This window comes from Ambystoma mexicanum, chromosome 5q (assembly GCF_040938575.1).
Source record: "Ambystoma mexicanum isolate Mex_15411 chromosome 5q, UKY_AmexF1_1, whole genome shotgun sequence".
In the NCBI taxonomy this organism is placed as follows: Eukaryota; Metazoa; Chordata; class Amphibia; order Caudata; family Ambystomatidae; genus Ambystoma; species Ambystoma mexicanum.
In genome coordinates, this window is record NC_090933.1 from 1221386478 (window position 1) to 1221411960 (window position 25483).

Sequence of the window (25483 nt, forward strand, 5' to 3'; positions counted from 1 at the left end):
TGGCAGATAAGTACAGAGAAGGGATGCCATTGTATGTAAATAATCCACTATGCGTGATGGGTAATTGGCAGGTTGTTAAGGAATTTGCAAGGGTGTTTTTAGGTAAGTATACTTTTAGCCTAGCTTTAGCATGGCTGATGACTTAAGGTGAGAATAAAATGACATCTATTAAATTAGGACTGATTTTGAAAACCCATGTGCACTTATGCAATGCATTTAAGCGTTCGGGGCCTACTTTAATCAGTGACTTGTAATCAAACAAAAACAATATATTCTGTGTGGCAAGGTTTTCCAGATGGGCTTCATTATGAGATTTGTGGTGGTTTGGCAGGTCATTGTTACCACCACTTGCTCCTGTGGGTTTACCACGGGATCACAAGTGGTGGTAGGGTAGTGACATTCCTCATATTTGGAGTCCATACGACTCCATGGGGATTTCGGTGGAATTTCCATGAGCAGTAATTCTGCCAATTGCTGGCCTTACATTGGCAGATTTACATCCAGCATGATGCTGGAGGAAAGTCCTCTACTTCAAAGTCAAACATATAGTTTGGTGATTTGTGAAAAATGGTGGTAATTCTGCTAACACCAAAATAATTGGCGGTAACAGAACTACCACCTTTTTTTCCAAGCACGGCCGGACTTGTAATGAAGCCAGGAGTAAGTTATTAATCCGAAAGTTAACTGTCTAGCATGTATACAATAATCTAAGAAGACTCACGTTTTTAATCTAATTTGTATATTTGTAGGCATGGAGCCACAGTTCAAGCTATGCATGGGGGTCTTCTGTATTTGAATTATACACAGAACATCTGATTACTGTTCACCTTTGTGTTTCCTACAGAAGCTCTATAGCAAATGAGCTTTAGCCAACGTATTCACTTGAAAAACAATCTTTTCACAGTTTTCTGATTATATAGGCTCTTTCTTGAAGGGGTCATTTACAAAACAGTACTTTCTAAAGGAAATGCATCATGGATTTCTGTATTTGCATATTATAACACATGTTCTAATATTTACTGTCAGCATCCATACATCTATGTAAACTTAACATATGTACAGAAACAATAATAAAGACAATATTTTCATTGCATGTATGTATAAAAGTCAAAGTTTGGAATAATGATCTCACAGCAGGCCTTACTTCTCTTCAGCTGCCGTAACTTTGTACAATATCAATTTCTTTTGATTTTCTGTTGACATTAATTAAGCAATAAGCCCCGAGCCGGGCGGGAGCTTTACCGCTTCAGGTAATGCCCTGGGTCCTATAGTTACAGGCCCGAGCTTACTGCGGTACTGGGGTACTAATAGTTTATTTTTTCAATTATCAAATGCTCTGGCGTTTAGCAACTGAAAAAACAAAAAAATAGAAAAAGATGGTGAGCAAGGAACAGGATAGATTATCAATTCTCCCATTCCAACGGCCGTCCATTCATAAGAATACAAAAAAAGTAAACAAAGAAGATGGCCACCATGGAACGAGGCCAAAACATGTTAGGGGATGCTTGTGGTCTTGTGCAGAAGGGATTTGACAAAGCAGTTTGGGCAGGACGGCACCTTTTGGGGGGTGGGGGGAGACGAAGCCTGCTTTGCATAAGGTCTTCCACTTTTGTAATGGCTTGGCAGTTGAAGAACAATGGTCTGGAGGGTTGCCCAGAGCAATGCCAGAGATTAAGATTAATTATAAACCTTCCAGCATCACCTCTTTTGTTTTACGGGGAGAAGGGGCTACATGTAGTCCCGTCTCCCTGTCCATGGTGGCCATTCAAAGTAAAGGAAAAAAGTAAACATGGCCGCCATTCAACGGGGAGAAGAGATGGCAGACATTCAAAAATGTGACTGGAATCCAAACGCTTTGTCAGGCTGGTAAGGACTCAGCGAGGGCCAATGAGATCACATGTTACAATCTCATTGACCCTCACTTCTTATCCATCAATTAATAGAAGGCAGTGCATTCAAACAAATATATTGCAGCATATTTTAGATTGTTCATGTCTTACACAACCGAACCAGAATGGCATGACTCCTTATCACATTTTTCTCAATAACGATCCAGTAAAAGGCACCATTTCAGCCTTTGAATTTAAACGTCTTCTGAGAGGCGTGGGGGTAAGTATGTGATTTATAAAGAACTAACCTACCTGGGAAGAGGATGAGCAGTGTGCAAATGCAGACCTAGGGCTCATTAACTATCCTCAGCTGTTTGTGCTGATTTAGGGGTGGGGTATTTATGCCTCTCCATAAAACCTTAAATGATTTACAATGTCCTTTCATGACTCCTGAACTTTCATGCAATACAAATCTGCCTCTGTCACAGTGTGAGAAGACACCACAGTGCCAATCAACTGTGTACATCCTAGCTCAGGGTCGCTGGTAGAATGAGCAGCAGAAATGCATCTGCAACGCTCCCCACCAATCCAAACTGTGAACATTGGGAGGGTGTGTTGCTGCTTCAAGACCTTCACACATCCTGCAGTATTCTGGGCACATAGTCTATCAACCGCACACAATTCCATGCTAAATCCTACAGGAATCAAACTTTCTGGCTGCTGCAGATGAAACAGTGGGGGGTCACATGTCACAGCCTTGTTGGCATATGCTGACAGGTAGTCCCTATATGCACTCCAATGGGGTAGTACTCCCCTAACTTTTAGTATTGAAGTTCTCGCAACTTCCAATATTTCTAAAGATATGTAAATAACAACTTCAACATCACACTCATTCATTCACACATTCTCACATATACACTGCATCACCGGTCCTTCACCCATGTATCCATCTTTACATGCTTTTAGTTATTCATCTATATGACACTTATACATGGATCCAGCCAAACATCCTTACGCTATGATATGCCTAAAATGTCATGCATTCACCCATCTTCAAAATGTGTAATTAATCTCGCTAGCAGAATTATTATTATTATTATTATTATTATTATTATTATTATTATTATTATTATTGTTGTATTCAATTAGTGTGGACCTAGCTTCGTGAAGCAAAGGAGTGCTTTACAAGTCATAGGGGGAAGTAGAGATACAAGAGAGAGGGGGCAAACAACTGGGGAGCAGGAGGAATTTTGCAGTAAGGGATCAACAAGCGAATAGGGGGTATCAGATTGCTCAGTCCAAGGTTAGGTGAGGGGAGCGTGTGGATCTAGATGTTAGGGAGGAACCATTCCTTGAAGAGGAGGGTCTTCAGCTTCTTCCTGAAATGTAGAAGCGAAAGGGTGTGTCTCGTGTTGGCTGAGAGGAGGTTCCAAAGTGTGGGACATAGTCAAAGAATTCATCTATTCTGGTTCTTTCCCTCCTGTACTGGTGGAGTTCAAGTGCGCGTTACACATCCTACCTATGACCGGTTTATTCCTCAGTCCTCATCTATACATTCACCCCCACCCCCTTCTCACTGCACAACAAAACCTTTTACTTGTGCATATGGTTATTTTGTGTTTCTTACTACATTTGTGTCCACTGGTACAAACTTTACTTAAGAAATATGTGAATCTACTGTTATGGGCATGGGGAAGATTGATGTTGTTTTGCTATTATTGGATGGATATTGTAGGTGTATCGTTTGTGCCACCTAATTTATTTGATCACTGGAAATTGTGATGAGGATGCTACACATTTTAAAGCAATACATGCAGCAATACATTTGCAGTAGAGTGGTAATGTAATGTACGTGCCGCAGTAGCTATTGAGCCTGACTATGCTGATGCTAGATAACCCATTCACAGTCAAAGGGGGTCATTCCGAGTTTGGAGGCAGCCATCGTGCTATTAGTGGGGATTTATGGGGTCATTCCAACCTTGGAGGACCCGGTAAGTCCCCATTCAAAATACCCATCCCCATTCCCATTCGAGCCCCCATAGGCCCGTAATGGGAATGGGGAGGGAGCTAATAACGGGCCTGTTAGTAACATGCCCGTTATTAGCTCCCTGGTCTCCTTGCGGGACCCGCAAAGGACGTCTGGTCTGACCAGACGTTCTGAGCGGGGTCCCGCGAGGGAACCTCGTAATGCAGTGGTAAGGGGTTAACGGCACTGGCATCTTCACCGGCGCAGTTAACCCCTTACCGCTGTTCTCATAAGGACTCCCAAAAATGTGGTATGGGTGAGTGATGGAAACAAATATACTTTGCCAGAAAATAGCAGTAACATCAACTAAACGAGTTGTATTTAGCATCAGTGGATTCTGTGAATGTGCTAGATTATGGCCCTGGTATCTTAGGAATCCTTGAAGTGGTTTTCCTCTTTTTTTATCTAATCAGACTCAATTAGTTAAAATGGGAACCCACTAGTCCGACTCCCTACTTGTTCTTTGCGTTTTACCACAGGTCCTTCCCCTCTTTTGTTTCAACTATACACCCAGCCTTTGTTAAACATCTTTGCTGAGCGTAATCTATGTCAGTCTTAAGAACCCATTGGAAACCATTAACCGGGTACTAGCTTGTGCACAACAACAAAAAAAAGCTGCATGCTCGAAAACCAGCTCCAACTTAATTCCTCTAAAACTGAGATTGTATTTGGTCCCAAAAAATCTATTCATTGGGCATCATTGCACGGTAGGCGGTAAGGGTTTACCGGTACCGGTATTTTACCGGTACCGGTAAACCCTTACCGCCTTACTACGAGGTCCCTTTGCGGGTTGGTACATTAACGCCTGCTTTTAGCAGGCGTTAAAAAACGAACCCGCAAAGGGACCGGGGTGCTAATTACGGTACCGCAATTAGCGCCTTCCCCATTCCCATTATGCCCAATGGGGCAAAAATGGGAATGGGGAAGGGCAATGGAGGAAGGAGGAATTACCGCCTTCCCAACCTTGGAATATGGCGGCAATTCCCCTTTCCTCCAAGGCGGTACCGGTAAATTACCGGCATGAACCATGGCACTAATAGCGCCAAGGTTTACCGCCTACCGTGTAATGAGGCCCATTGGTTTTCTTTCAGAGATCCCCTTGCCCAGCCCTCTTTGATGTTCCAACACTATTTTCTACTAAGCATAAACACCTACTGTGTATCTGGCAGCCGATTCTAAATTGCAGCTCATATATCAATGAATTCATTAAATCCATTTACTAACAACTTAAACTGCTGAGACCTTTCCTGCCCCTCATTGCAGAATCAGATTGTCTTGCTGTTATAGGGATCCTGGTTAACTCCAGATTGATTTACTGCAATGCCCTTCTATTGGGCAACCCAACTGGTCAGATGTATTGTCTCCAAGACGCCCAGAACGCTGCAGTTAGACTTATTCACAATCACCCCAGATTCGCTTCAGTTTCTCCGTACCATAGGAACCTTCCTTGGCTTCCTGTCCAGCAGAGGATTCTCTTCAAACCTTCTGTGTGATTTTTAAATGTATTCATGGCACTGCCCCTAGTCACTTTGCCTCTAAATTCTTTCTCCATTGTCCAATGCGTTCTCTTCGATCTGCTGGTCAAAATCTTCTAAATATTCCCTCCTCCCGCTTTGTGAAATTAGTAGATACATGTTTTTCTATTAGCAGCCCCGGTATCTGTAATTTTCCTCCTAACGAACTCCGGAAGATAGCCCCCTTTCCCTCTATTCCAGACGAAGCAGAAAACTCATCTGTTTCAATGACCACCTTTGCTGATGATGAGAGCTGTGGAGTGTGTTACTGATTTTGTGAACGGGTTGGAGTTTGCATTTATCTGTGCCACTGATTGGATTACACATGTGCAGATATGTTTATTTGAGGAATTGCTAAGATTATTGTTATTGAATTGAAGAAGTGTTTGATTGATCCTTTGAATGGATTGTGGAGTGACTTATTGCTTTGAATTAGTTAGTGAGTGGGCAGTGAGTAATTTATTTTATCCATGGTGGAGGAGCACTTTATTCAAAGATCTAATGGGGGAATCTCTACATGATTTGGTATGCTTTAATGATTATATGAGCTCCTTTCAAATCCATTGAAATGCAATTTTAAAAGAAAGCTGCTTATTGAACAGGGGGATGCTGGTTAATCAGGAAGGATTATGGATTGTAGTATTGCTTACCATTTTTCAAAATGTTTGGTTAACATGTTAATTCAAATTTAATGGTGCAGGAATTTGAATTTGGGACATGGTCATTGACAACCATTACACTATATAATAGAGATATCCACACACATAGGGCCTCATTACGACCCTGGAGGTAACCATGTCGCCTTTTGCTACCCCCATTCTGGGTACCGGGTCCGGGTTCCCTGAATGGGGAAATACCAGGCCATCCCGAGCTTGGAGGGCGCGGTATTTCCCCATTCAAGGGAACCGGACCCGGGACATCCCCATTCCCATTTCAGCCCCATATGGCTCAATGGGAATGGGGATGATGCTAACAATGGGCCATGTTAATTACCAGGCGTCTTTAGCGGGTCCCACGAGCAGACCTCGTAATGAGGTGGTAGGGGGTTCACGGGGCCAGCAGCTCTACTGGCTCTGTTAAACCCCTACCGCCAGGGTCGTAATGAGGCCCATAGTCTTGTCTCTTAAAATTTCAGCAGCCGGCACTATTTTCCAAAAGATGATCTTTTACCCCAGGTTCAAATTATTTGTCTATTTCTTCTCCTCAGATGCGTGACCGAAACTGTGTCAACGAATGTTCTGAATTATAAATGGTTGAACGCGCATTTTGAAAGTTGAAGATTGGAGATTGTATTATAGGAAAGAGAGAGTGAAGTAACATGCTAGTTGTATATGGATTCCATTGAATCCTGTTATCCCATCTACTCAAACTGAAAAGTCATGTCTCCCCACTTTGACATCACTGTAGTGAAATAAGAAAGTTAATTTCACTGCAGGGATGTCACGCACCTGCGGATCTACCTTGTATGGGTCGGACCAAGCACTTGCCAGGTCTCACCTCACAAGAGCTCCTGCTGACACCTCACAGCACCTCAGGCTGTGCTTAAAACAGGAAGTGATTGCCCTCTTAGAGGAAAGGACCATACCTTTCGTTAGAAAGAATCGGTTGCAGCATAAAATTGTCCGTCAGTGACTATCAACTAAGGGGAACTATTCCACCTCACAGTTCAGAGTCACATCATAGAGAACTGTAGTTTCACTTTCGTTGTATATTAGATGAGACTCGCAACCCCTCAGTGGAATATTTCCCCATAGTTGATAGTCACCAATGTACAAGAATTTAAAATAATGCCATCCATTTAAAATGCTTGAACTCAGAGTTGGTTTGGCACATGGCTGATTACAGCCATCTCTGTGATGCATCGTGTTGCACAGATAGCAATAGCACTGTATTAATGAGGGAAATTTGTAGGACGACAATCAAGTCTTGATCTATCAGCTAGGGCTCATTATCGACAGTGGACTGTCAATAGCCCATAGCTTGGTAGGATCAAAGGACCATGGAGCCGTTGAAAGCCCCAATACATTCCCACATGTTCAAGTGCAGGGTGGGGGGGATGCATGCCCTGTTCTATTCAGCCTTCAATCCCACGCCTGTACGCTTCATGCGGCGTACACTTGTCCTTCGATGCACGTGCACATGCTCTTCCCCAGAAACCTGATTAAATGAGGTATTCAGAAATCTTCCTGCAACCTCATTCCAAATTGCCTCAACATATTGATGTTACTTTTAATGAAAAAAGCCCCCAGCTAAATTACCAGTAAATATGGAAGTCGGAAGATTCAGGACAGCTGTCTGAAGCACATACGCAGCTCCGTAATTACCCAGTTTGATTCCTATGGCACCAGGCTTTTTCCGGCTCAAGAAGTCATGTAGACGAAGTTTTGCAGTTAGACATGAATCATAAAATCAGGCCACACATCTGCCTGCTAAGTGGCAGCTAATGCATCCCCAGCTCTCAGTGAAGTGACATGATGATTAAGAATCGCTGAGCGGTGGCTCCATCGTCTCACCTGCACTGCTAAAGTATAGCGGGTAGACCGAGCCTAATGCAGGCATGAAAGACGTTGCTCGTCCACATACACTTCAGATGTCAAAGAAGCATCACAACATGTATTTATCCCTTTTCCTTCATTGTCAAAATGTGATTGAGGCAATTTAGAGGTATGCTAAATTTGTAATCAAACACAAATTTTCCTTACAATGTAAGGACATCTTTTGCAAGTATTTTGTTACATTGTCTGGGGATAAGAATGCCATTTTACTGGGTGTATGTGCACTAAGGGTGCAATGATGGGTGTTTGGAGCCCACAAACCTTCCGTGGTACCGCTATCTATTTGAGCCACTGTATATTTCATAGAATATTAACTTCTCTTTCTGCTGAAGGAGTTGGACTGGATAATCTGTCTTATTTGATGGTTTATCTGATTTTGTCACGATTACCTTTCACTTTCATCAACAGTTCTCACTGGGGAATACTAACCATCCTTGCATAATGGAGAAAAACTGATGCCATAAATGCACAGGTGAGCCTACATCATGTAGATATCGCCAAGGCCTGACAAATAACAGGAAGTGAGGCTGCATGAGCTGTACAGAATAAAACCAATTATTGAAAAGAGCGTACAAGGGTCAACGTACCATAAAGTGCTTGACTGGAATCAGAATTGAGAATATTAACATAACATATTCAAATCCATTATTATCTGCCACACACATTTAGAGTTAACTTGCAAAGGTTTGCAAACTCAGAGTTAAAATGCCTGGTTTGCCTAATTTATGATTCAAATAGGTTGAATCTATTGACATCAATTGGTTAAAATTGGATCAAATCGATTCATCTCTGAAAAAACAATATGCAATATCTGAATAAAATCGAATTTTAGTTGATAACATGAAAACAAAACGAGCCTTCAATCAAAATAAACTGATTGCAAACAGAAAATCTGGGAAAAAATGCAACCGACATGTGCGCAAAGGTTCTCTTGTTTATTCAAGCCGATGAAATATCACATACATAGCTGACGTCTCGAGATCTTTCATTATACTAGCTACCTGATCTGAGTATAATAGTCAGTCCTCTCTCTTCCACAAGTAGGGCATGTTTTTAAATTGCATTTAGGATTACTAATCAGATGTACCCTTGGCCTTCAAGGTATTTAACCTGCTTAGGCAGTTTAGCAATTCAGATTGTAGTCTTAATCAAGGAAAGAAGGCTGGAATTGAGATAGTCTAATCATGTGTGTGATGGATTTGTGCATTATCCCTTGACCTCGCGTGAAATTGGAGGCATTGTATGAGTTGGATTATAGTACACCGAGGGAGCTGGGAACCCGCGTCTCATTGTTCTAGTGGAGTGTTTGGAGTCTGCGTTTCGACGTTTTAGATGTTAAATGTTCTCATATGTTGTATTCTAATAAGTGCTGTTTGTTCATGCTGTATTAATGGTACTACTGGAAAAAATGTACTTCCATTGAAAAATGGCAGAATGTAAAATCAGCCTCTCCAAGAAAACAAATCCTAACTTGTATCACCAAGCAATACCATTTTGAAAAAATGATGTTTCATTTATATGAACTGATGAAGCCAGAACTTAAATAAGCGCTACCAACGATTTTTGACACATAAATGCAATTAACACAATTCTATATTTTTAATGCTGGGAAATAGCCACACAATTAGTTGTTAGAGAAAAGAGGCAGAATGAAAGAATGGGGTCAGAACATAAAAAGAGAGGGAGGTCATTCCAGAGTTCTGGCCCAAAGAGAAAATAATTGAAAGGGGGACTGAGAACAAGCCAGACCGCGGACAGTTAATATGAGTAAAGAGGAAGCGTGACGTGTGCAACAAATATTGTACACATACAAGGGAGGAAAGATGATAAGCGGGAGAAATGAAGCAAGACAGTTGAAAATCAGAGTTAAAGATAGAACTAAAGAGGGGAAAGAGCTTAATATGCAAGACCCGAATGAAGTGAGGAGTAGTTCTCAACTCGTGAAAAAACATTCAATGAGAGAATAAGTAGACGAGGGGGCAAGTAAAGGATGCATTTTGCGAATGAGGGAGCAGCATCAAAGCCCAAAATACCCAGCAAAAGAAAGGAGCAGGACAACACTGGGAGGAAAGTGAATAGAGGAAGTTGATGGACAGTCATGATAGGGAAGGGATGGGCAAGGAATGATTCTCTGTTTTATAAGGACTGAGATAAAGAGAGTGGGAGAGGGCCCAGTGCATGGTGGCTGAAAGGCAAGTGTGAAGAAGTTGATCAGAAACATTAGAAACAGAGAAAACAAGAGTGATAGGAAGAGAACCAGAAAAAAAACAGACCCAGATATAGCATGTGAGGAATGAGAAGAAGGAATAGAAAGATCCACCATGTTGATATCTGCAGATAAGTCGAAAAGAGAGGAATGCTTAGTCTGACGGGACAAACAGAGAACAAAAATAAACTGCAAAAGAGCCCTTATTGTGGAGCGAGCTGGATGGGTGCAAGAGAAAGTTGGAAGTGGACAGCAAACTCAGGTTCAAAGAAGATCAGAAGGAGAGACGTAATATGTTTATAAGTGGGCAGATAAATGCCAAGTGAGGGATTTTTAAATTGGAAGGATAGTAGCATGCTTAAAGGAAAGAGTGATGATACCAGTGAAGAGAGAGGAGTTGAAGAGAGAATCCGGATAGGTAGGAAAGTGACTATATCCTGAGGGAATAGGGGCTGATGGATAAGGATCCAGAGGGGAAGCGGTAGGGTTGGAAATGACGGAGGCTTTGGAAAGAGCAAGATAGGATAGAAGAAAGAGCAAACATTTTCAATTTTAGAGGTCAGGTATGGGGCAAAAAGCCGCCCAATATTGGAACTCCCTCCAACCGCCCCTGAGGGAAGATCTACCCTACCTTCACTTTAGGTCCAACCTCATCAACTGAATCAAGGAAAATGACCTCTGACCTCCCCATCACACATACCATGTAATTCTGTATTTACCATACATATTGTGTACATTGTGTATAGTGTGTAAATTGTTTGCCCTGTGACTCATCTTGTATAAACTGCCTTTACCTACTACCTATTGCATAAAATGCCTGTACCTGAACAGCAATGTAACCAAAGCTGAACAACCGTCTTGATGCTTATCGCGCCCTAATACTCTTGGGTCTGGCGCGCATTACAAATATTAAAACAAACAAAGACAGAGGCCAAAATCCATGGAGGGCTCAGTGTAAGACCACAAGTATAATGAGCCAGAATATTATTAAGAGGGGGAAAAATGATGGGGATGAGGTTAGGGAGAAGTGATGAGGGAATGATAGGAAAGTTGCTTGGCATAAAACTAATCTACAGCATTGGAAGTGTGAAAAAAAGAAAGAGGAGGTAGAGCTGAAGGTAAATAGGATGTTTACATTTAAGCGTGGGCACCTGTGGAGCATGCACTTAGCTTCAAATAATACAGAGGTCTGTGCATCAGTAGAGATGTTACTGGAATTAGCAGATGGTAACTAATGACCTGCGATCTGGCATTTCAAATTCCAGTGAAGCAGAAAGAAAGCTGACACATATTTATAATGTGGGCCAGCGATACTGTATTGGGCCATTTTTTAATTCACACAAACACCAAACTTGAATACCTTTTGTTTGACTCAAGGAAGATATTAGGCTGCGATGGTAATAGGCATTAGGTTATGCATTAGCATATGTTGAGCAGACATGCAGGACAGCATCAGCAAAAGTAAGGGATCCTCTCATACATCAAATCCCAGCCAAGAGAACGAGACTGAGGAAGGAGATAAACTCACAAACAAATGCAAGAACACATATGCTGCCCAGCAACACAACCGGACCATGAGGTAAGACGTAATTATCAGAAAACACTGCATTTTTTTATTATGTGACAAGAACAGGAATCGCCATGATATTCATTGAATATCAGATAGTGCCTTTCGGAGAAGAGGAAGTATCACAGCACTTCTTGAACTGGTGATCGACACATCGAATCAAAGTACTGTTTTCAACCCAAAGGGAGACCTAATCAGCAATCAACTATCAGTTGTTCAATTCTCTGGGCATAGCATTACACATGCTGAACTATGTATTCTCTCCAAGGGAGCGACAATGTGCCCCAGTCAAAGAAGTGCGCAAAACGCAACTTTGGGAGGAAATTGAAAACTATGTACAACACACACATCTCAAACAATATTTCCAAGGACAAAACAATGAACACAGAACTTCCCTGAATATTAGGGCACAAGATAATGCTCAAACTGGACCCTTTCATATGGTCATAGCCCAACACTTGAAACCTCTTTCAACTGTCTCAGAAAATGTTTGAGCTCAGAGTAACTCAACAAACAACAGCTAATTAAGCAGAACCTTACCTTCTGAGAGAGAAATGCAAAAAGAATGTCAAACAACTATTGGGATGACCATAAAGCAAACAGGCAAGGGTAGTGATGAACTAAAATGGTGCCTAAAAGTAGTAAAGTCATGATGGCCATTCACCCGCAGATTTAGTATTACATTTATGCTACCATTCTTCTGATGACAGCCATACGCTCCCTACTCAGAAATTGGGATGGGGCAAACACCACTACAGGGCTGGTAGTGGAGAACTATACGACTTAGGCCTCCATAACTGTACGGTTTTCTGTTTTAGGCAAATTTGCCTTAGCTAACTCGAACTGCGCCTTGAGAAAAGGCAAACATAAGAAAGAGGAGAAGAGTTTCTGCCCGCTGGATCTCACTCGGGCACAGGAAGTCCAACACCTTCCTCCTCTCCAAGTCAAGCTCAGACTACCTGGAGTGCAGGCCCAACATCCAGTTTTCAATTTGATGAGTTACTTCACCATGCAGCATGCATTTTTGACCAATGGTCCTAAGCAAACATTCTTTAAAATGCACGATTTGCAACACAGTTTAGAGTGCAATGAATAATTCTGTGCGCCTTTGAAAGCTGATGCTCTGCTCCATCTCTGCATTGCATTTTCAGTTAGTCCTATTAAAATGTATCAGCACCTGCAACCTGTTTGATTTTTCAAGACATTTTACAAAAATAACTCTCTCTTAGCTACTAGTAAGTCAGACTGTCACATAAAGAAATACATTGCCATTTGCAACTGAGGCCCACCTTTTCATTGATGCACACGGCAATTTATTGCGGCAGTCCAACCATGCTTCCAATGCAAAAACTAACTGGGCAACAGGCATTAACAATCTTCAAAATCTGGTGTAAAGCAATCCTTGATGAAGGGTTTGACACCTTCCATTCATGCCATGGCACATATTGAATCATGTTTACGGCGGAGAGTACGGGAGTAACACAAATTGCATTTCCGCCACCTTCCTTGCTCTCCGCCATACAAATGCTCCTGCTCACATATTGGACAGTGTTTAATTGTAATTGTGAGCGCTGCTTGTCTTGTGAGCATTGCAAGAAATACTCACAATTAAAAGTAAACACTGTCTGGCATACAAGCATGGTGGATGCATTTTCTCACTTTGCACAGCGCCGCCTTTTGCCCTGCACATTTGCACTCCTCCATGCAAATGACAACAATTTATTGGCGGGGAGCCGCCTACATGCATGCTAACACGTAACAGCTCTCCACCACCAAATTCCTCATTTGAATAAGATAAGCTCAAATGTATTTATTCCTGGTCCATTGCATTGTGTTCAACAAGGATATCTGCCTCATAGACCAAAAGCACAGGGACTATTGGGAACTCAACATAGGGAAAGTACTCAAGGCAAGTCCAAAAATGTTGCGAGCCCCAGCCCCTTTTGATACCCCTTTATACCCATTTTCATAAATAACCCATGGAAACGCCCCAGCCCTATTCATCTGCATGACCTCCACTGTGGCTTTGCGATATTATTTTGTGCTGCAACTACCCAAAATGTAAACACCCACCTAGGAACCAAAGCACTTTATTCCCCATATTGCTGCTTCAAATGTTCCGACCACCACAGCACTACCAGCGCGACAGACCTAAATAGACCCTGAGGGAATACAACACTTCATTCACCCGTGGAAAACGCAGAACTCCGCTTCATTCCTGAGCCGGCACAAGAGTTCTTTCCAGTCCACTGATCTCCAAAATCCAAATAGAGAGATCCTATACTGATGAAATCATGCTATGTGATGTTATATTATGTTATGTTACTTAAGCAATTTGCCCAGAGTGGCGGGAGCATAACCGAGTCTGCTAATGCCCCGGGGCCCTTAGTTATTCACTCGGGCCTTAACGAAAGGCCGGGGCATTACCAGACTAGGTAATGCCCCCGCCGCGAGGGGCATATTGCTATTAGTACCCCGGCCAGAGACCAGGGTACTAAAAGCTTTTTTTCTGTCCCAAAACGCTGCCATGTTTAGGTATGAAAAAAAACAGGACACAGAAAATGCCCGCAGGGAAGGGAAAACGGAGTTCGTTTTCCCTTTCCATTGCAGCCATTGGTAGCGGACGCGCTGGGAACAGAAGTGTTCCCAGCGCGTTCTCTCCCGGAAGACGACGGAAAAGAAGGTAAGTGGGGTTGGGGGAGGGGTGGAGGGAAGGAGGGAGGGAAAATAAGTAAATAAAAAAACGTACCTGAATCCCCGGCGGGGGACGATGGGAGCCTCCACCCGTGCAGAGGCACGCAGCGAGGTTGGCCCTGCTTCCAGCCTCCTCATTGGCTGAGGGGCTGCCACGCCCCCCACCGTGGACAAAGCGGCTGGAATCCCAGCTGAGAATCGAGGGATTCTCAGCCGGGTAATGACCCGGCGACAGCCAATCAGAATATATGTTACATTCTGCTTGACTCTCACCAGGTACTAATGTGACCTATATTGTTCACTACGGACATTTGCATGGTCTCCAGGTGCTCTGGTGGATCTAAAGGAGAAGGATGGTGAGTTGTTACTCAGGAGAGTGAAAATGCAATTGTGCATGTAGAATGGATGTAGTCTGAGCTCTGTGAAGCTTGGTCTGTTTCTAGGACTAATGAGTCAATAAATGTCCTGAGATGAGCACCATATGCTTCTGGTGCCAAATCTGTGATCTGTTAGTTGACAGTGGAGGTGACAGTGGAGTTCAGATGTTTAAGGTCTCCTGCTAGGGTTACCCATTTACCATTTCCAAGCAGCTTAGTTGGTGTGCTTGCTGTGTATTGTAGTGTAGAGGTTGAGATTGTTAGTGTGGCGAGGTTGGTGGAGGGCCCAGTGGGCATTCTGGATGGCTTTAAAGAACCTTATGATATTCGAATTGCTATTTTTAAATGGAAAAGGTGTTCCTGCCCTTCAGTTGACCTCGGAAGTAGAGGCCCTCTTCCTTTTTCAGTTGGGCTATTAGGTGGCAGAGCCACCTCTAAAACAAAACCATTGCATTATAGTACAGATAGGGAGGAATGGCATATGAGGAGGGACACAGTGCTTGTAGGTGCTGTTTGGTTATTTGCCGATACATTGACTACCCATGGCCATGCTAATCCCTATAGCCATTCCCACCCAGTTCCTGCCCCTCCCCACGTAAAACACCTCTTCATGGGAACATTTAATCAAGATTACCATCAAACGTTGCACTTGAAGTGGCTGCCAATGTTTTTCAAAGCAGTGTTTTCAGAGCTAATGACTGAATTGGAGCTGTTAACGCCACTGGTGTAATAACAATGTCTAAACCAGGTCTGCCTTTAGCGCCTCTATTTATAAGCACTATGCCTGTGCTTCACCGAAGTCCTATTAAAAACAAGCATTGGCAAAGCCAACAGTTTTGGCTTGTGCATAAGTCTTAGGCATTTGCCAGCCACTGCTATTAGATGTGCAGGTGCTCGCACCATTAGGCACCTGCTACCAACAGTGCTCAGTTACGCGCACTTCCCTTCTATTCCCCCCACATCTTCTTTATTTCTTCTTCATGGCAGTCATTCTTTGATGGTTCACTGCTCGGCCGAAATGTTATGGGTTAAATGAATACGTGTTGTCAATTTCCTATTCAAACCCCTTCCAGGGAAAACCACTTATGCTAGCTAAATTAAACAAATAGGTAGGGAAAAAGGGAAAATGTCAGAGCAAATCAAAGCTGTTAATTAGAAGACCCTCTGCTGGGCTCACTGGATGCCATGCTTTGTGCAACAGAAGACCTTCTTACATCTGTGCCACATCCGCAGCGCGCTGCCAAGTCCTGAGTGATGGAATTAATTGCCTTCTGTGACACATTGACGTTTTCCGCTTACAATGCAGGTGGTTCTTTCTGGCCCAGCTGTGCTGTGTTGTTTTTAGTTTGGGCTATTAGGGGTCAATTGTGACACATTTAAGCCTAAACTATTGCAATACAATACAGGCAAGGAGGGATGGCATATGACCGACACAGAGTAATGGCATATGAGGAGGGACACAAAGCCTGCAGGTTTTGTTTGGTTATGTGCCCACCCATTACCGGCCCATGCTAATCCTTATGGCTATTCCCACCCATTCCTGCCTCTGGCTGCCCAGACCACCTCCTAATGAGAACTCTTTGAGCTCACTTTAATCAAGCCTTATCATGAGACTTTGCACTTACAGTGCCTGGCTGGGTTTTTGCAAAGCAGTCTTCTGAAAGTTAATGACTTAAATTGAGTTGTAAACATGCTACTCATGTAATAAACATGTCATAAGATCTGTCTTCAGCCACTCCATGTATAAGCACTATGGATGTCCTTCACTGAAGTCCTGTTAAAAGCAAGCATTGGCAAAGCCAACAGTTTTGTCTTGGTATAAGTATTAGGCAAATGCCAAACACAGCTATTAAATGCCCAGGTTCTCACACCATTTGGCACCTGCTGCCATCAATGGTCAGTTAATAACACTATGGAAGTGCCCGGCAAGTGAGTTTCCTGTGCCTACACAAAAGCCCACATGGTTGGTATTGTCAATGCTTGTTAGTGTTTCTTCTGGCCTCTTGCTATTAGAGGTCAGGCAGTGCACCTCACAGCTTTCTGGCTTGGACTGAGTTGCCTAATGAGCCCTACCAGGCTCAAAAGCTCATGTGACATGTAAAATGGTGCTAGGATCTACGCTGGGCACAGCTCTTTTAGGAGAACTGGGGCCAGATTACAGAAACTTTGCGCCAATGCAAGTGCAAAGTTGCACGGTATTAGCACTAGGGCAAAATTCTCTCTATTTTTAAAAACAGTGGCACACACTAGAAAACTACTGCACCATGACAAGGGCAGTTTGGCATATTAAAAGCACCAGGACAAAAATTGCCCTAGTGCAAAAAAGATACATTTCTGATGCATTTTTGCATCAGGACAAAGTTTGCCCTAGTGCTAATATAGACTGATATTAGCATTAGGTCAAACTTTGCCCTGATGCAAAAATGCATCACAAATGTATCTTTTTTGCACTAGGGCAATTTTTGTCCTGGTGCTTTTAATATGTCAAACTGCACTTGTCATGGTGCAATAGTTTTCTAATGTGTCTCAGCGTATTTAAAAATAGGGCAAACTTTGCCCTAGTGCTAATACTGAGCAAACTTTGCACTTGGACCGGTGTAAAGTTTCTGTAATCTGGCCCCTGGATTCTTATACTGAGTTAAACAATTGAACAAACATTTGTAATGCATGGTCAGTTCCTTACCTACCCTTCGCTGCTTCTCATTTCCTGAATTTGTGTTTTGAAAAACCATGATTCGTGGTTCACATTATAGAACATTAGTACCCAGTGGGGGCATGGTTTAGGCCTCCCATCGAGTGAGAGGCTTCCATCTTCCCTCGCTGGATCACAGGTAAGTCAGCGCGGCCTCTGTCCCCTTCCCAAGCCTGCTTCGCTTGGGCTTGTAACTGCTGCCCCCGGCCATTACCTGGCCCAGAAAGGCCCTCCCTGCCCAGGTAATATTGCTTAAATACTGCACAGTTCTCCAGCATTGGCTGTTTTATAAATGCACAGGCTTATTAAATAATTAATATATTGAATATACCCCCACATCGAGGTGGGAATCCTGGGTTAGAAAATACATGAACCCTATATTAGCACATATTTGATTCCCTTATCATCAATATGAAAAACTCAAGACGTTTTTCTTGTCGCTAGATGAGATGGGTTTACCCCACCAGCACCCGTACCTGCACCCTTAACCCCCCACTGCTTTTGTCCCACACTGCAGATTCTTACCTCAATTGTGGGTGCTGGGAGTTAAGCTTCAGTGCCTAGCTCTTGATGCTTTTTTCTGATCTTGTATGATTGGCTAAAGACATTTCCACTGTACTGTGTTAGGACACAGGCTTAATTCATGAGAATGGTCTCAAACGTGTAATGAAGTGACTTTACACAGAAGTGCTTACTTTTGAACGCATGAAATCGGTATCCAGTCAATATATCAATAACATTGCAGAGTGGCACATTTCAGAGTGGGCCATAATACCGAAAAACACTGCAAACATTAATTAAACAAATAAAGGGTAGTGGGGTAATGGGATTAAAATGGGTTAGGATGGGGTGGCAATATAAGAGTAAAGAAAACGGTGGGCTTAATGGGGACCCCCAAATTATGTCCGCGATGAGATGTACCCCTCTGTAATTGTGGTCCGTAAGATCACATATAACCGAATCAACACATACATACAGAATATAATTACCGATTACATATCAGATCTATGTCTAAGAAATAGGCATACATGCTTCTATACTAAGGGAGCAGGAAGAGCAAACCCCTGTTGAGGGTTGTGCTTGGAAGTGAACATGTTTTGGGATATTTTTCACTTTCAGCTTTTCCAATCGATCATATGCCCCCTTTTTCCGCGAAATATGGCAACATTTCCAAAATACTTTGAAAATGTAAATTAATATTTAGATGGATTTCTGAATAATTCAACTCTGTTGTTATGGTTGCAAGCTGCTGTGGGGGTCTACTTGGGGAACCCTGTAATGATAGGACTTAACACAACCATTATCATTAGAATAAAGAGGCCGGCAGCGGTGCATTTGCCATTACTCTGCACGGCAGTGTGCTACTTGCACGTTCATGGAAACGTCCGGGGCAAATGCCTTTCTGCAAAGTAGGACCTTGATGGAAATCTCAGAACTTTGCTATACACATGTGTGTGGCACTTGGAGGTTGCCTGATCTGATTTGTAGACACATTGTGGAAAATTGTCACGATGCCTTCAACTAATCACAGGTAACAAAGTGAGAATTCTGAGATTGTTACAAAAAGTATATACCTGTATGAGGATTGTACAAGGTTCCATGTGTTTTTTTTTAATGAAATACCTTCTGCTATAATATCTTAGCCCACATTATATTCAAAATTCTGTTTTTAAATCACTATTTGAATACTATGTTTTCATAATTTTTAAAAATAGTTTCACAGAAAAAAAAGTTTTCATAAGGTTTTTTAAGTATTTTCACAGAAGGTTTTTTTAAGAAAGTGTTTTTTTTTAATGTCACTAAATCCAAAATCTCTGAGTATAGGAAATAGTTATACTGGTTTCACCTGCCAATTTTAAAAAAAAGGGCCGTCCTTCTATCTAAATAGTAGTCATTTGATTGACTTCAAATGACTGAAAGCTTAGTTATACATGCTAGGATTACAACCTATGGACTGCAGGTTATACACATTCCACTCTAACAGGTATATTAACCCACTAAGCTATCATAACAAGTGGCAGGCAATATAAGAAAAAACAGTAATGCTGACCATTCATACGAGTGGCCTCTAGGTGCTTTAATACTATGTTTTAATGTATAGACTGTGAAAAAAGTGTCTGAATGTAAACCCGTGACCTACCAGTTACACATATATATCTGTCAGTAGATACATAACCCCACTGATCTATACCCCTGCAACTGGAACTTTGAACCTGCCGGTGGCTCACATACTCTGCAGCAGGCACTCAAGCCACTCAGCTACCACACTGGGATAGGAACCTGTGATCGTTAGATTAGACAAAGATGGTCGGAGTAGTCACAATAAACATTACCCTCTAATGGAAATGACAGAACAGACATTGATTCAGGTGTGACTCTTACCCAGCCCTCCCAGCCCCCTAGAGGCCACAGCTTGTTAGGAAATGATGAGATTGCCTGATGTGATGAGTCAATGTGGCTGGGCAGAGATCAGGTAATGAGCCCATGCCATTTCATCCACTTCAGTAGAATGCTTGGGGAAATGAGTAGCGCTCATATGTGACTGACACTCCACCAGCCCTTTCCACCAAGTCAATGGGACTGACCTGTTATGAACTCTCACTGTTTGAGCATTAAACAACTCAATGGTTTATTATTCATGAGAATGAAAATCTAACAAAAATGTGTAGCGTACAATGTTCTGAGTTTAATGTGACGTGAAGCCCCTGTTCCAAGGGCTGGAACGCAGGGTCGCGGGGGGAGGGGGTTAACGCCCGGCAGCCCAAGTTAATGGCTTGAGCGAAGCAAGGGTGGATAAGGAGGGATCCGGGACATTAACCCCCGTTCCAGCCCTTGGATTGGAGGCTTAACGTCATTAGCACCCTGGGTTACCTCTTTGGTAACCCGGGTGCTGAAAAAAAGGATTTTCATGCATTGAACAGGGCACCTCGCGCGTCCCGTTCAATGAATGAAAATCATTTGCTAAGATGGCCGCCATTGAAAGGGAAGGCAGAGCTAGGTATGGAGCCACTCTTCCCTTTCCATGGCAGCCTACCGGAGGAAAGGGCAAGGAGTGGATGCAGCGGCAACACTTTTTGCTGCCGAAATAAGGTAAGTGGGGGGAGGGAAACAGAAATAAAGAAAATGGGGCGGCGGGTGGGGGGAAGATGGCGGCAGGGGAAGCCTGCCATCAGGCAGCTTGGAAAGCAGGCTCGTACCGGGCTTTTCTGGCAGTTAAAGCCTGTGTTCCTAGCCATATAATTGGCTGGCTCGTCCACCGAGGGTGCTAATGACTGATAGAAGGCGGGTTACTGCCAAATAGCATGGTCTCGGGGTCACACGCCTGTCAAGCTATTGTCACCGATCTCAACAGTACTCATTTATCCACCCTCAAAATGATAGAAAGGGTGATTCAGAGTGCCAGAAATTGAACATGTGGTTTACAGGTCCCTGGGTGGGAGCTCTGCTCACCTGTCTACCTGCTGGTTGGATGCTTTGACCACTTTTACCGGTTAATGCTACCAGGTATCAAACACTATTGGTATGCCCTTACCCAGCCGTCTTGTTAACATTTATTTATGTAAAAAGTCAGATGTACCTTCACTCCATATAGACATGGGTTATGAATTCTATTAATTGGTGGCATCAGTGCACTCTGCCTGATATCATCTTTGGCCTGTGGAGACGGGCAAAGACATCAACGCTGTGGAAGGGAAGTCTGTTTTTAATTTCTGTGGCATGGAGGCAGTGTCGCAGAGAACCAGTGATGTCGCGTCCACCAAACATCCTGCCCGGGGGGCTAATGGCATTATTTCCCACAGCTGCTGGGCTATATGGGTTATTTATTATGAGTCCGTATGCCCACCTTATGTGCCCTTGCTCTGCTCATGTTCAGAGCTGTGGGCAATAATGCTTATTTATTCAAGACTCTACTGAAATTTCAGTTTGTGGTGATGATAATAACAATAATAATACTAATAATAATAATAATGATAATAATAAAAATAATAATAATAATAATAACTATCTATTATATAGTTATTATTGCTATTATTATGATTCGTATTAATACTTATATAATTATAATTGTTAATGTTATTATTATAATTAAGGGCATATAGTTTCCTGAACCAAATAAAGTCTCTGGCCCCTCAAAGAGTCTATTGTTATCCAAACGCCGCTGTGGATATTTCGGTGTCTCAAAGACAATGGAGGATACATGTGTACTTGAGCAGCTCCCGGAGATTCTCTTTGTGAACTAAAAACACTACTCTATATGGTCATCACAGAATTTTCCGTGAGTCCAAGAGATTGTGAGCCACCTATAGGGAGGGTAATACATATGATGAATAACTCTAGATTACCCCTGATTTACTCCTCACGCGCTATTCGAACCACAAAAGACGTTGCCGTGAGTCAGCCTCATAGTATCTCCTTTTTGCCACCATGAGTAACTCTGAACTGCCCTTTACCTTTTAATGGAGATGGATATTTGGTCACAAGAACTTACTGTGGGTAAGAAGCCAGGGTTGCTCGTAGTTACTTCTTTAGATACCATGAGTAACTCTGGCTTTCCCTTGACTTACTCCTAGAGAGGGCTATTTGATTCACAAATAGCCCGGCTTACTCATAGTTACATCTTTTATGAATCAAAAAAGCCCTCTTCAAAGGTAAATCTGAGTTACTCATAGCAAATTATTTATGTCCTAGCTCATCTGTCTTTTCATGAGGGTGGCTATGGGTGCCGCACAGAGACTCATGGGGTCTTCAAGAATTGTATCTCCATATATGAGTCTCTCCTATTACACAATGGTATTTATTGATCGTGGACCTTGCTTCGAGGAGCAACAGAATGCTTTACAGAGGTATACAACAATACAGATAGACAACAGAGCACTTTACAGAGGTATGCAACAGTACATAACAGATATACAGCGTGAGTAGGATACAGAGGGGCATACAGGAGGGGTACAGCTGTACTGGGTGGTGGGGATGAGCAAGGCTGGCATCATCTAGCGAGTCAGGTGGTGCGAGGGGTAACGTGATTGCCTAGGTGTTGAGGAGAGACTCCTTGAAGAGGTGGGTACTGAGTTCTTTTCTGAATTGTAGAAGCATGAGGGCGAGTCTGATACTGACGGGGAGGAGAGCCTGTGTCTTTCGTAGAGTCTGCCATCTGCAAGAGTGGCTATCTGCACTATATATCCCTGTCGTATCTGGAGAAGAAATGATGTCTCCAGCTTGAAGTAGTTGGTGAACTAGTTGAAACAGAGGTCATAATTCATATTTTGACTTCCTGTTTAGTCATGAGATGCTCTCTTGCTATTGTTGCTCTGCGTGTTTGCCTTTTTTAATGCATAACCCTTGTTTGTTTTCTCTTTTCTTCCGCAGCAAGAAAAACAGCAGACACCAAACAAGAGACCATGGGAAGGAATCCGGAAGATTCAGTCTCCCCCGTCGTGGGTTAAAAAGGACATGGAGCCTGTGTCACCGTCACCCTTAGAACTTAAGACTGTGGAGTGGGAGAAAACAGGCGCCACGATACCTCTGGTGGGACAAGACATTATGGACCTTCAGACGGAAGTCTGAAGGGGCGAGGGACTCGTTTTTTTTTTCAAAGGAAAATGATAACATTCATGAAAAAACAGGCGAGAAAGGTTTGGTTTCTTTTGAAACCTTGTTAAAATACTTTAGTATTGTTCTCAGAAGGGACCTTACTTTTTAGGAGCTAGTGCGTGTAGGTGGAGCGCAACATGATCTTTCCCAGGTAGGGTGGAGGAGGGGGTTGGCGGGCCAGTAGTAAGGTTTAAGCGAGAAGGATCAAGGGCAGATTTTGCCAAACAGGAAGAAGCTACGATTACTGGAAAAGAGAGGCATGGCCTAAAGCCAGACCCGGAGACATGCAAAGTATTTTCCTAGAGCCCTTGCAAATCAGGTGTAGTTGAGAGGGCAATCAAAATGGATACTAATCACAACATAAATTCATACATTGAGTTCAGCTTGGCCTAAGTGCCATATAGGGTTTCTGGTTACTCTGGAAAAGGGAGACAAACTGTTGATTTTTCTATCGGTTGCATCCAATAGAAAAAGCTTAACAATGCATTGAAAAGACCACAGGTAAGAAGGACAATGCATTTGGAAGCCCGACTGGATAGAAGCTACTGTGTACCAAGTGCTGGCACAATGTTCACAGGAAAAAAAGCTGTTCGCTTCTGCTCGGTAAAACCGTGAAAGAGAAAATCCATTGGTGTAGGCCCAGTACCGAAGCCTGCTATGAGTCTCAGGTGTGTCAAAGCTGAAGGACCTCACGACGGGGAGGGATGCAGAGAAATTGGTCTGCTAAAGCGAACTCTCAAAAAGGTATGCGCTTCTTTGAAAAAGGCTCTTGTAGCAACGCCCGCTTGCAGCTTCTTCGGGAACTGTTCTCGGACATGTGAACATACTTTCCAAAGGCATGTGAGCCATGACTATGGGACATGGACATACAGAGCTTACAAAATCAGACACGTCTGCCAGAGAATTGCTGCTGCTTAACTCAATGCAAACACACACACAGCACTTTTGTATGTAGAGGTCTCTTGACAACCCAGTTCATGTTCCAATAGGAGTCGTCGTTTCCTGGAAAGGATACAAGAGACTTGTGCATCAAAATCAATCTTCTGCAGGACAACTGGGACGAGGCAGGGGGGCTGCTCCTGCAATGTGGCACGTGGTGCTCAGTGCCAATCAGCCCTTGTCCCTCCCACTGCCCCTCCCTCATGCGAGTTCTGGCACTCTGGGCTCCCCGGTCGCGGGTTCAATTGGGCGAAGCAAGGAGCTGAAGAACTAGGCACCTCACTGAGAAACCTCATGTTGGCCACAGCAGCACTGAGATCTGAGAGCTTGAAGTAAAAAAAAAAGAAGTCAAGGGTTAGACATGTCCGTAGGAGAAAAAACAGAAACACATTAACCTTGATGGAGGTTGCTTGATATGCAAGCATTTTGCGCCAACGTTTTAAAAAATGGCATTTGTCTTGTCATTAACTGTATAATATAAGAAAACAGAAAATATATAAAAAAGTTTAAAAATCCAAATAGTAAATAAGAATCGAGAATACTTAAAAACTGTGATGTAATTGTCAGATTTTAGATTCTATATGAAGAGAAAGCACAAGGCATCACGTGCCGTGTTGTATAATATTGTAATTATTATAATTACACATAATGAAATTTTAGCATACAAAATATCTTTCTACTGTTTTAATCCTTTTTTTTGTTCACTTCCTTGCCCCTCTCCTGTCAAGTTACAGAACATTAACAGTATATAACTCCTGAAATAAGTGTTTGTTTCACACTAGTTTATATTCTCCTTTTTTTTGGCTCAGTTACCTTGGTTAATTCTGGAGACATTTTTTTCTTATTTCTGTGTTTGTCTGTCTTTTCTGTACAGTTTTCAGAGCACAAATGAATGTGTCTTATTTCTAATAAAAAAGTGTAAACAATTGTATCGTCTGCCCTACATTACATGATATTGGGACGCATGCTTTTCATGATCAAATTTTCTAGGATATATGTGGACAACTCTTGCTGTGCTGTTTGCTTTTTTTGTAGCTACACTTTAGGACCAATTTGAAACTAAGGGTCAGAAGGTCTTCTCTGAGCAAAGTGACTCAGGCAGAATTAGTTCCTTATTCTATTGACATTTCTGTAGGATGGTTGTTTTAATGCATTACTGCCCGCATTCCCTGCATTGAACAAACAATTATTAATCCTACAAATCAGCTATAACAGTATTGTGAGGAACTTGCTGCTGGGATGTGATAATTCCAGGTATTGTGACATGTACTTGTGAAAATGTATTTGTGATTCATTTCTGGAGATTGATACTTACACGAGATACTGAAACTGTTGGTCGCAGTCCCGGTGAAAATGAGTGGTTGTAGGACTTTTTCTCTACAAATGTGTTATGGCGGTGTGTAACATTCTGTGGGATTCCAGTGTGACCGAAATATGTTAAAATTCCACTGACTTGTAACTGGACAAATTTTCCGAGGGCTGGCAGATTATT

General features: G+C 42.6%; 1 protein-coding gene across 13 annotated transcripts in view; it reads left to right on the plus strand.

The window, feature by feature from the left end:
• Positions 1–24920, plus strand: part of ADGRB1 (adhesion G protein-coupled receptor B1) — a 698686-nt gene extending 673766 nt beyond the window's left edge. For all 13 annotated transcript variants that reach the window (XM_069621727.1, XM_069621731.1, XM_069621729.1 and 10 more), the window contains one exon: positions 22828–24920. In XM_069621727.1, coding sequence (XP_069477828.1) covers positions 22828–23025 — 198 coding nt within the window. In that variant the 3' untranslated portion in view covers positions 23026–24920. The remainder of the gene's footprint in view (positions 1–22827) is intronic.
• The last annotated feature ends 563 nt before the right edge of the window (positions 24921–25483 follow it).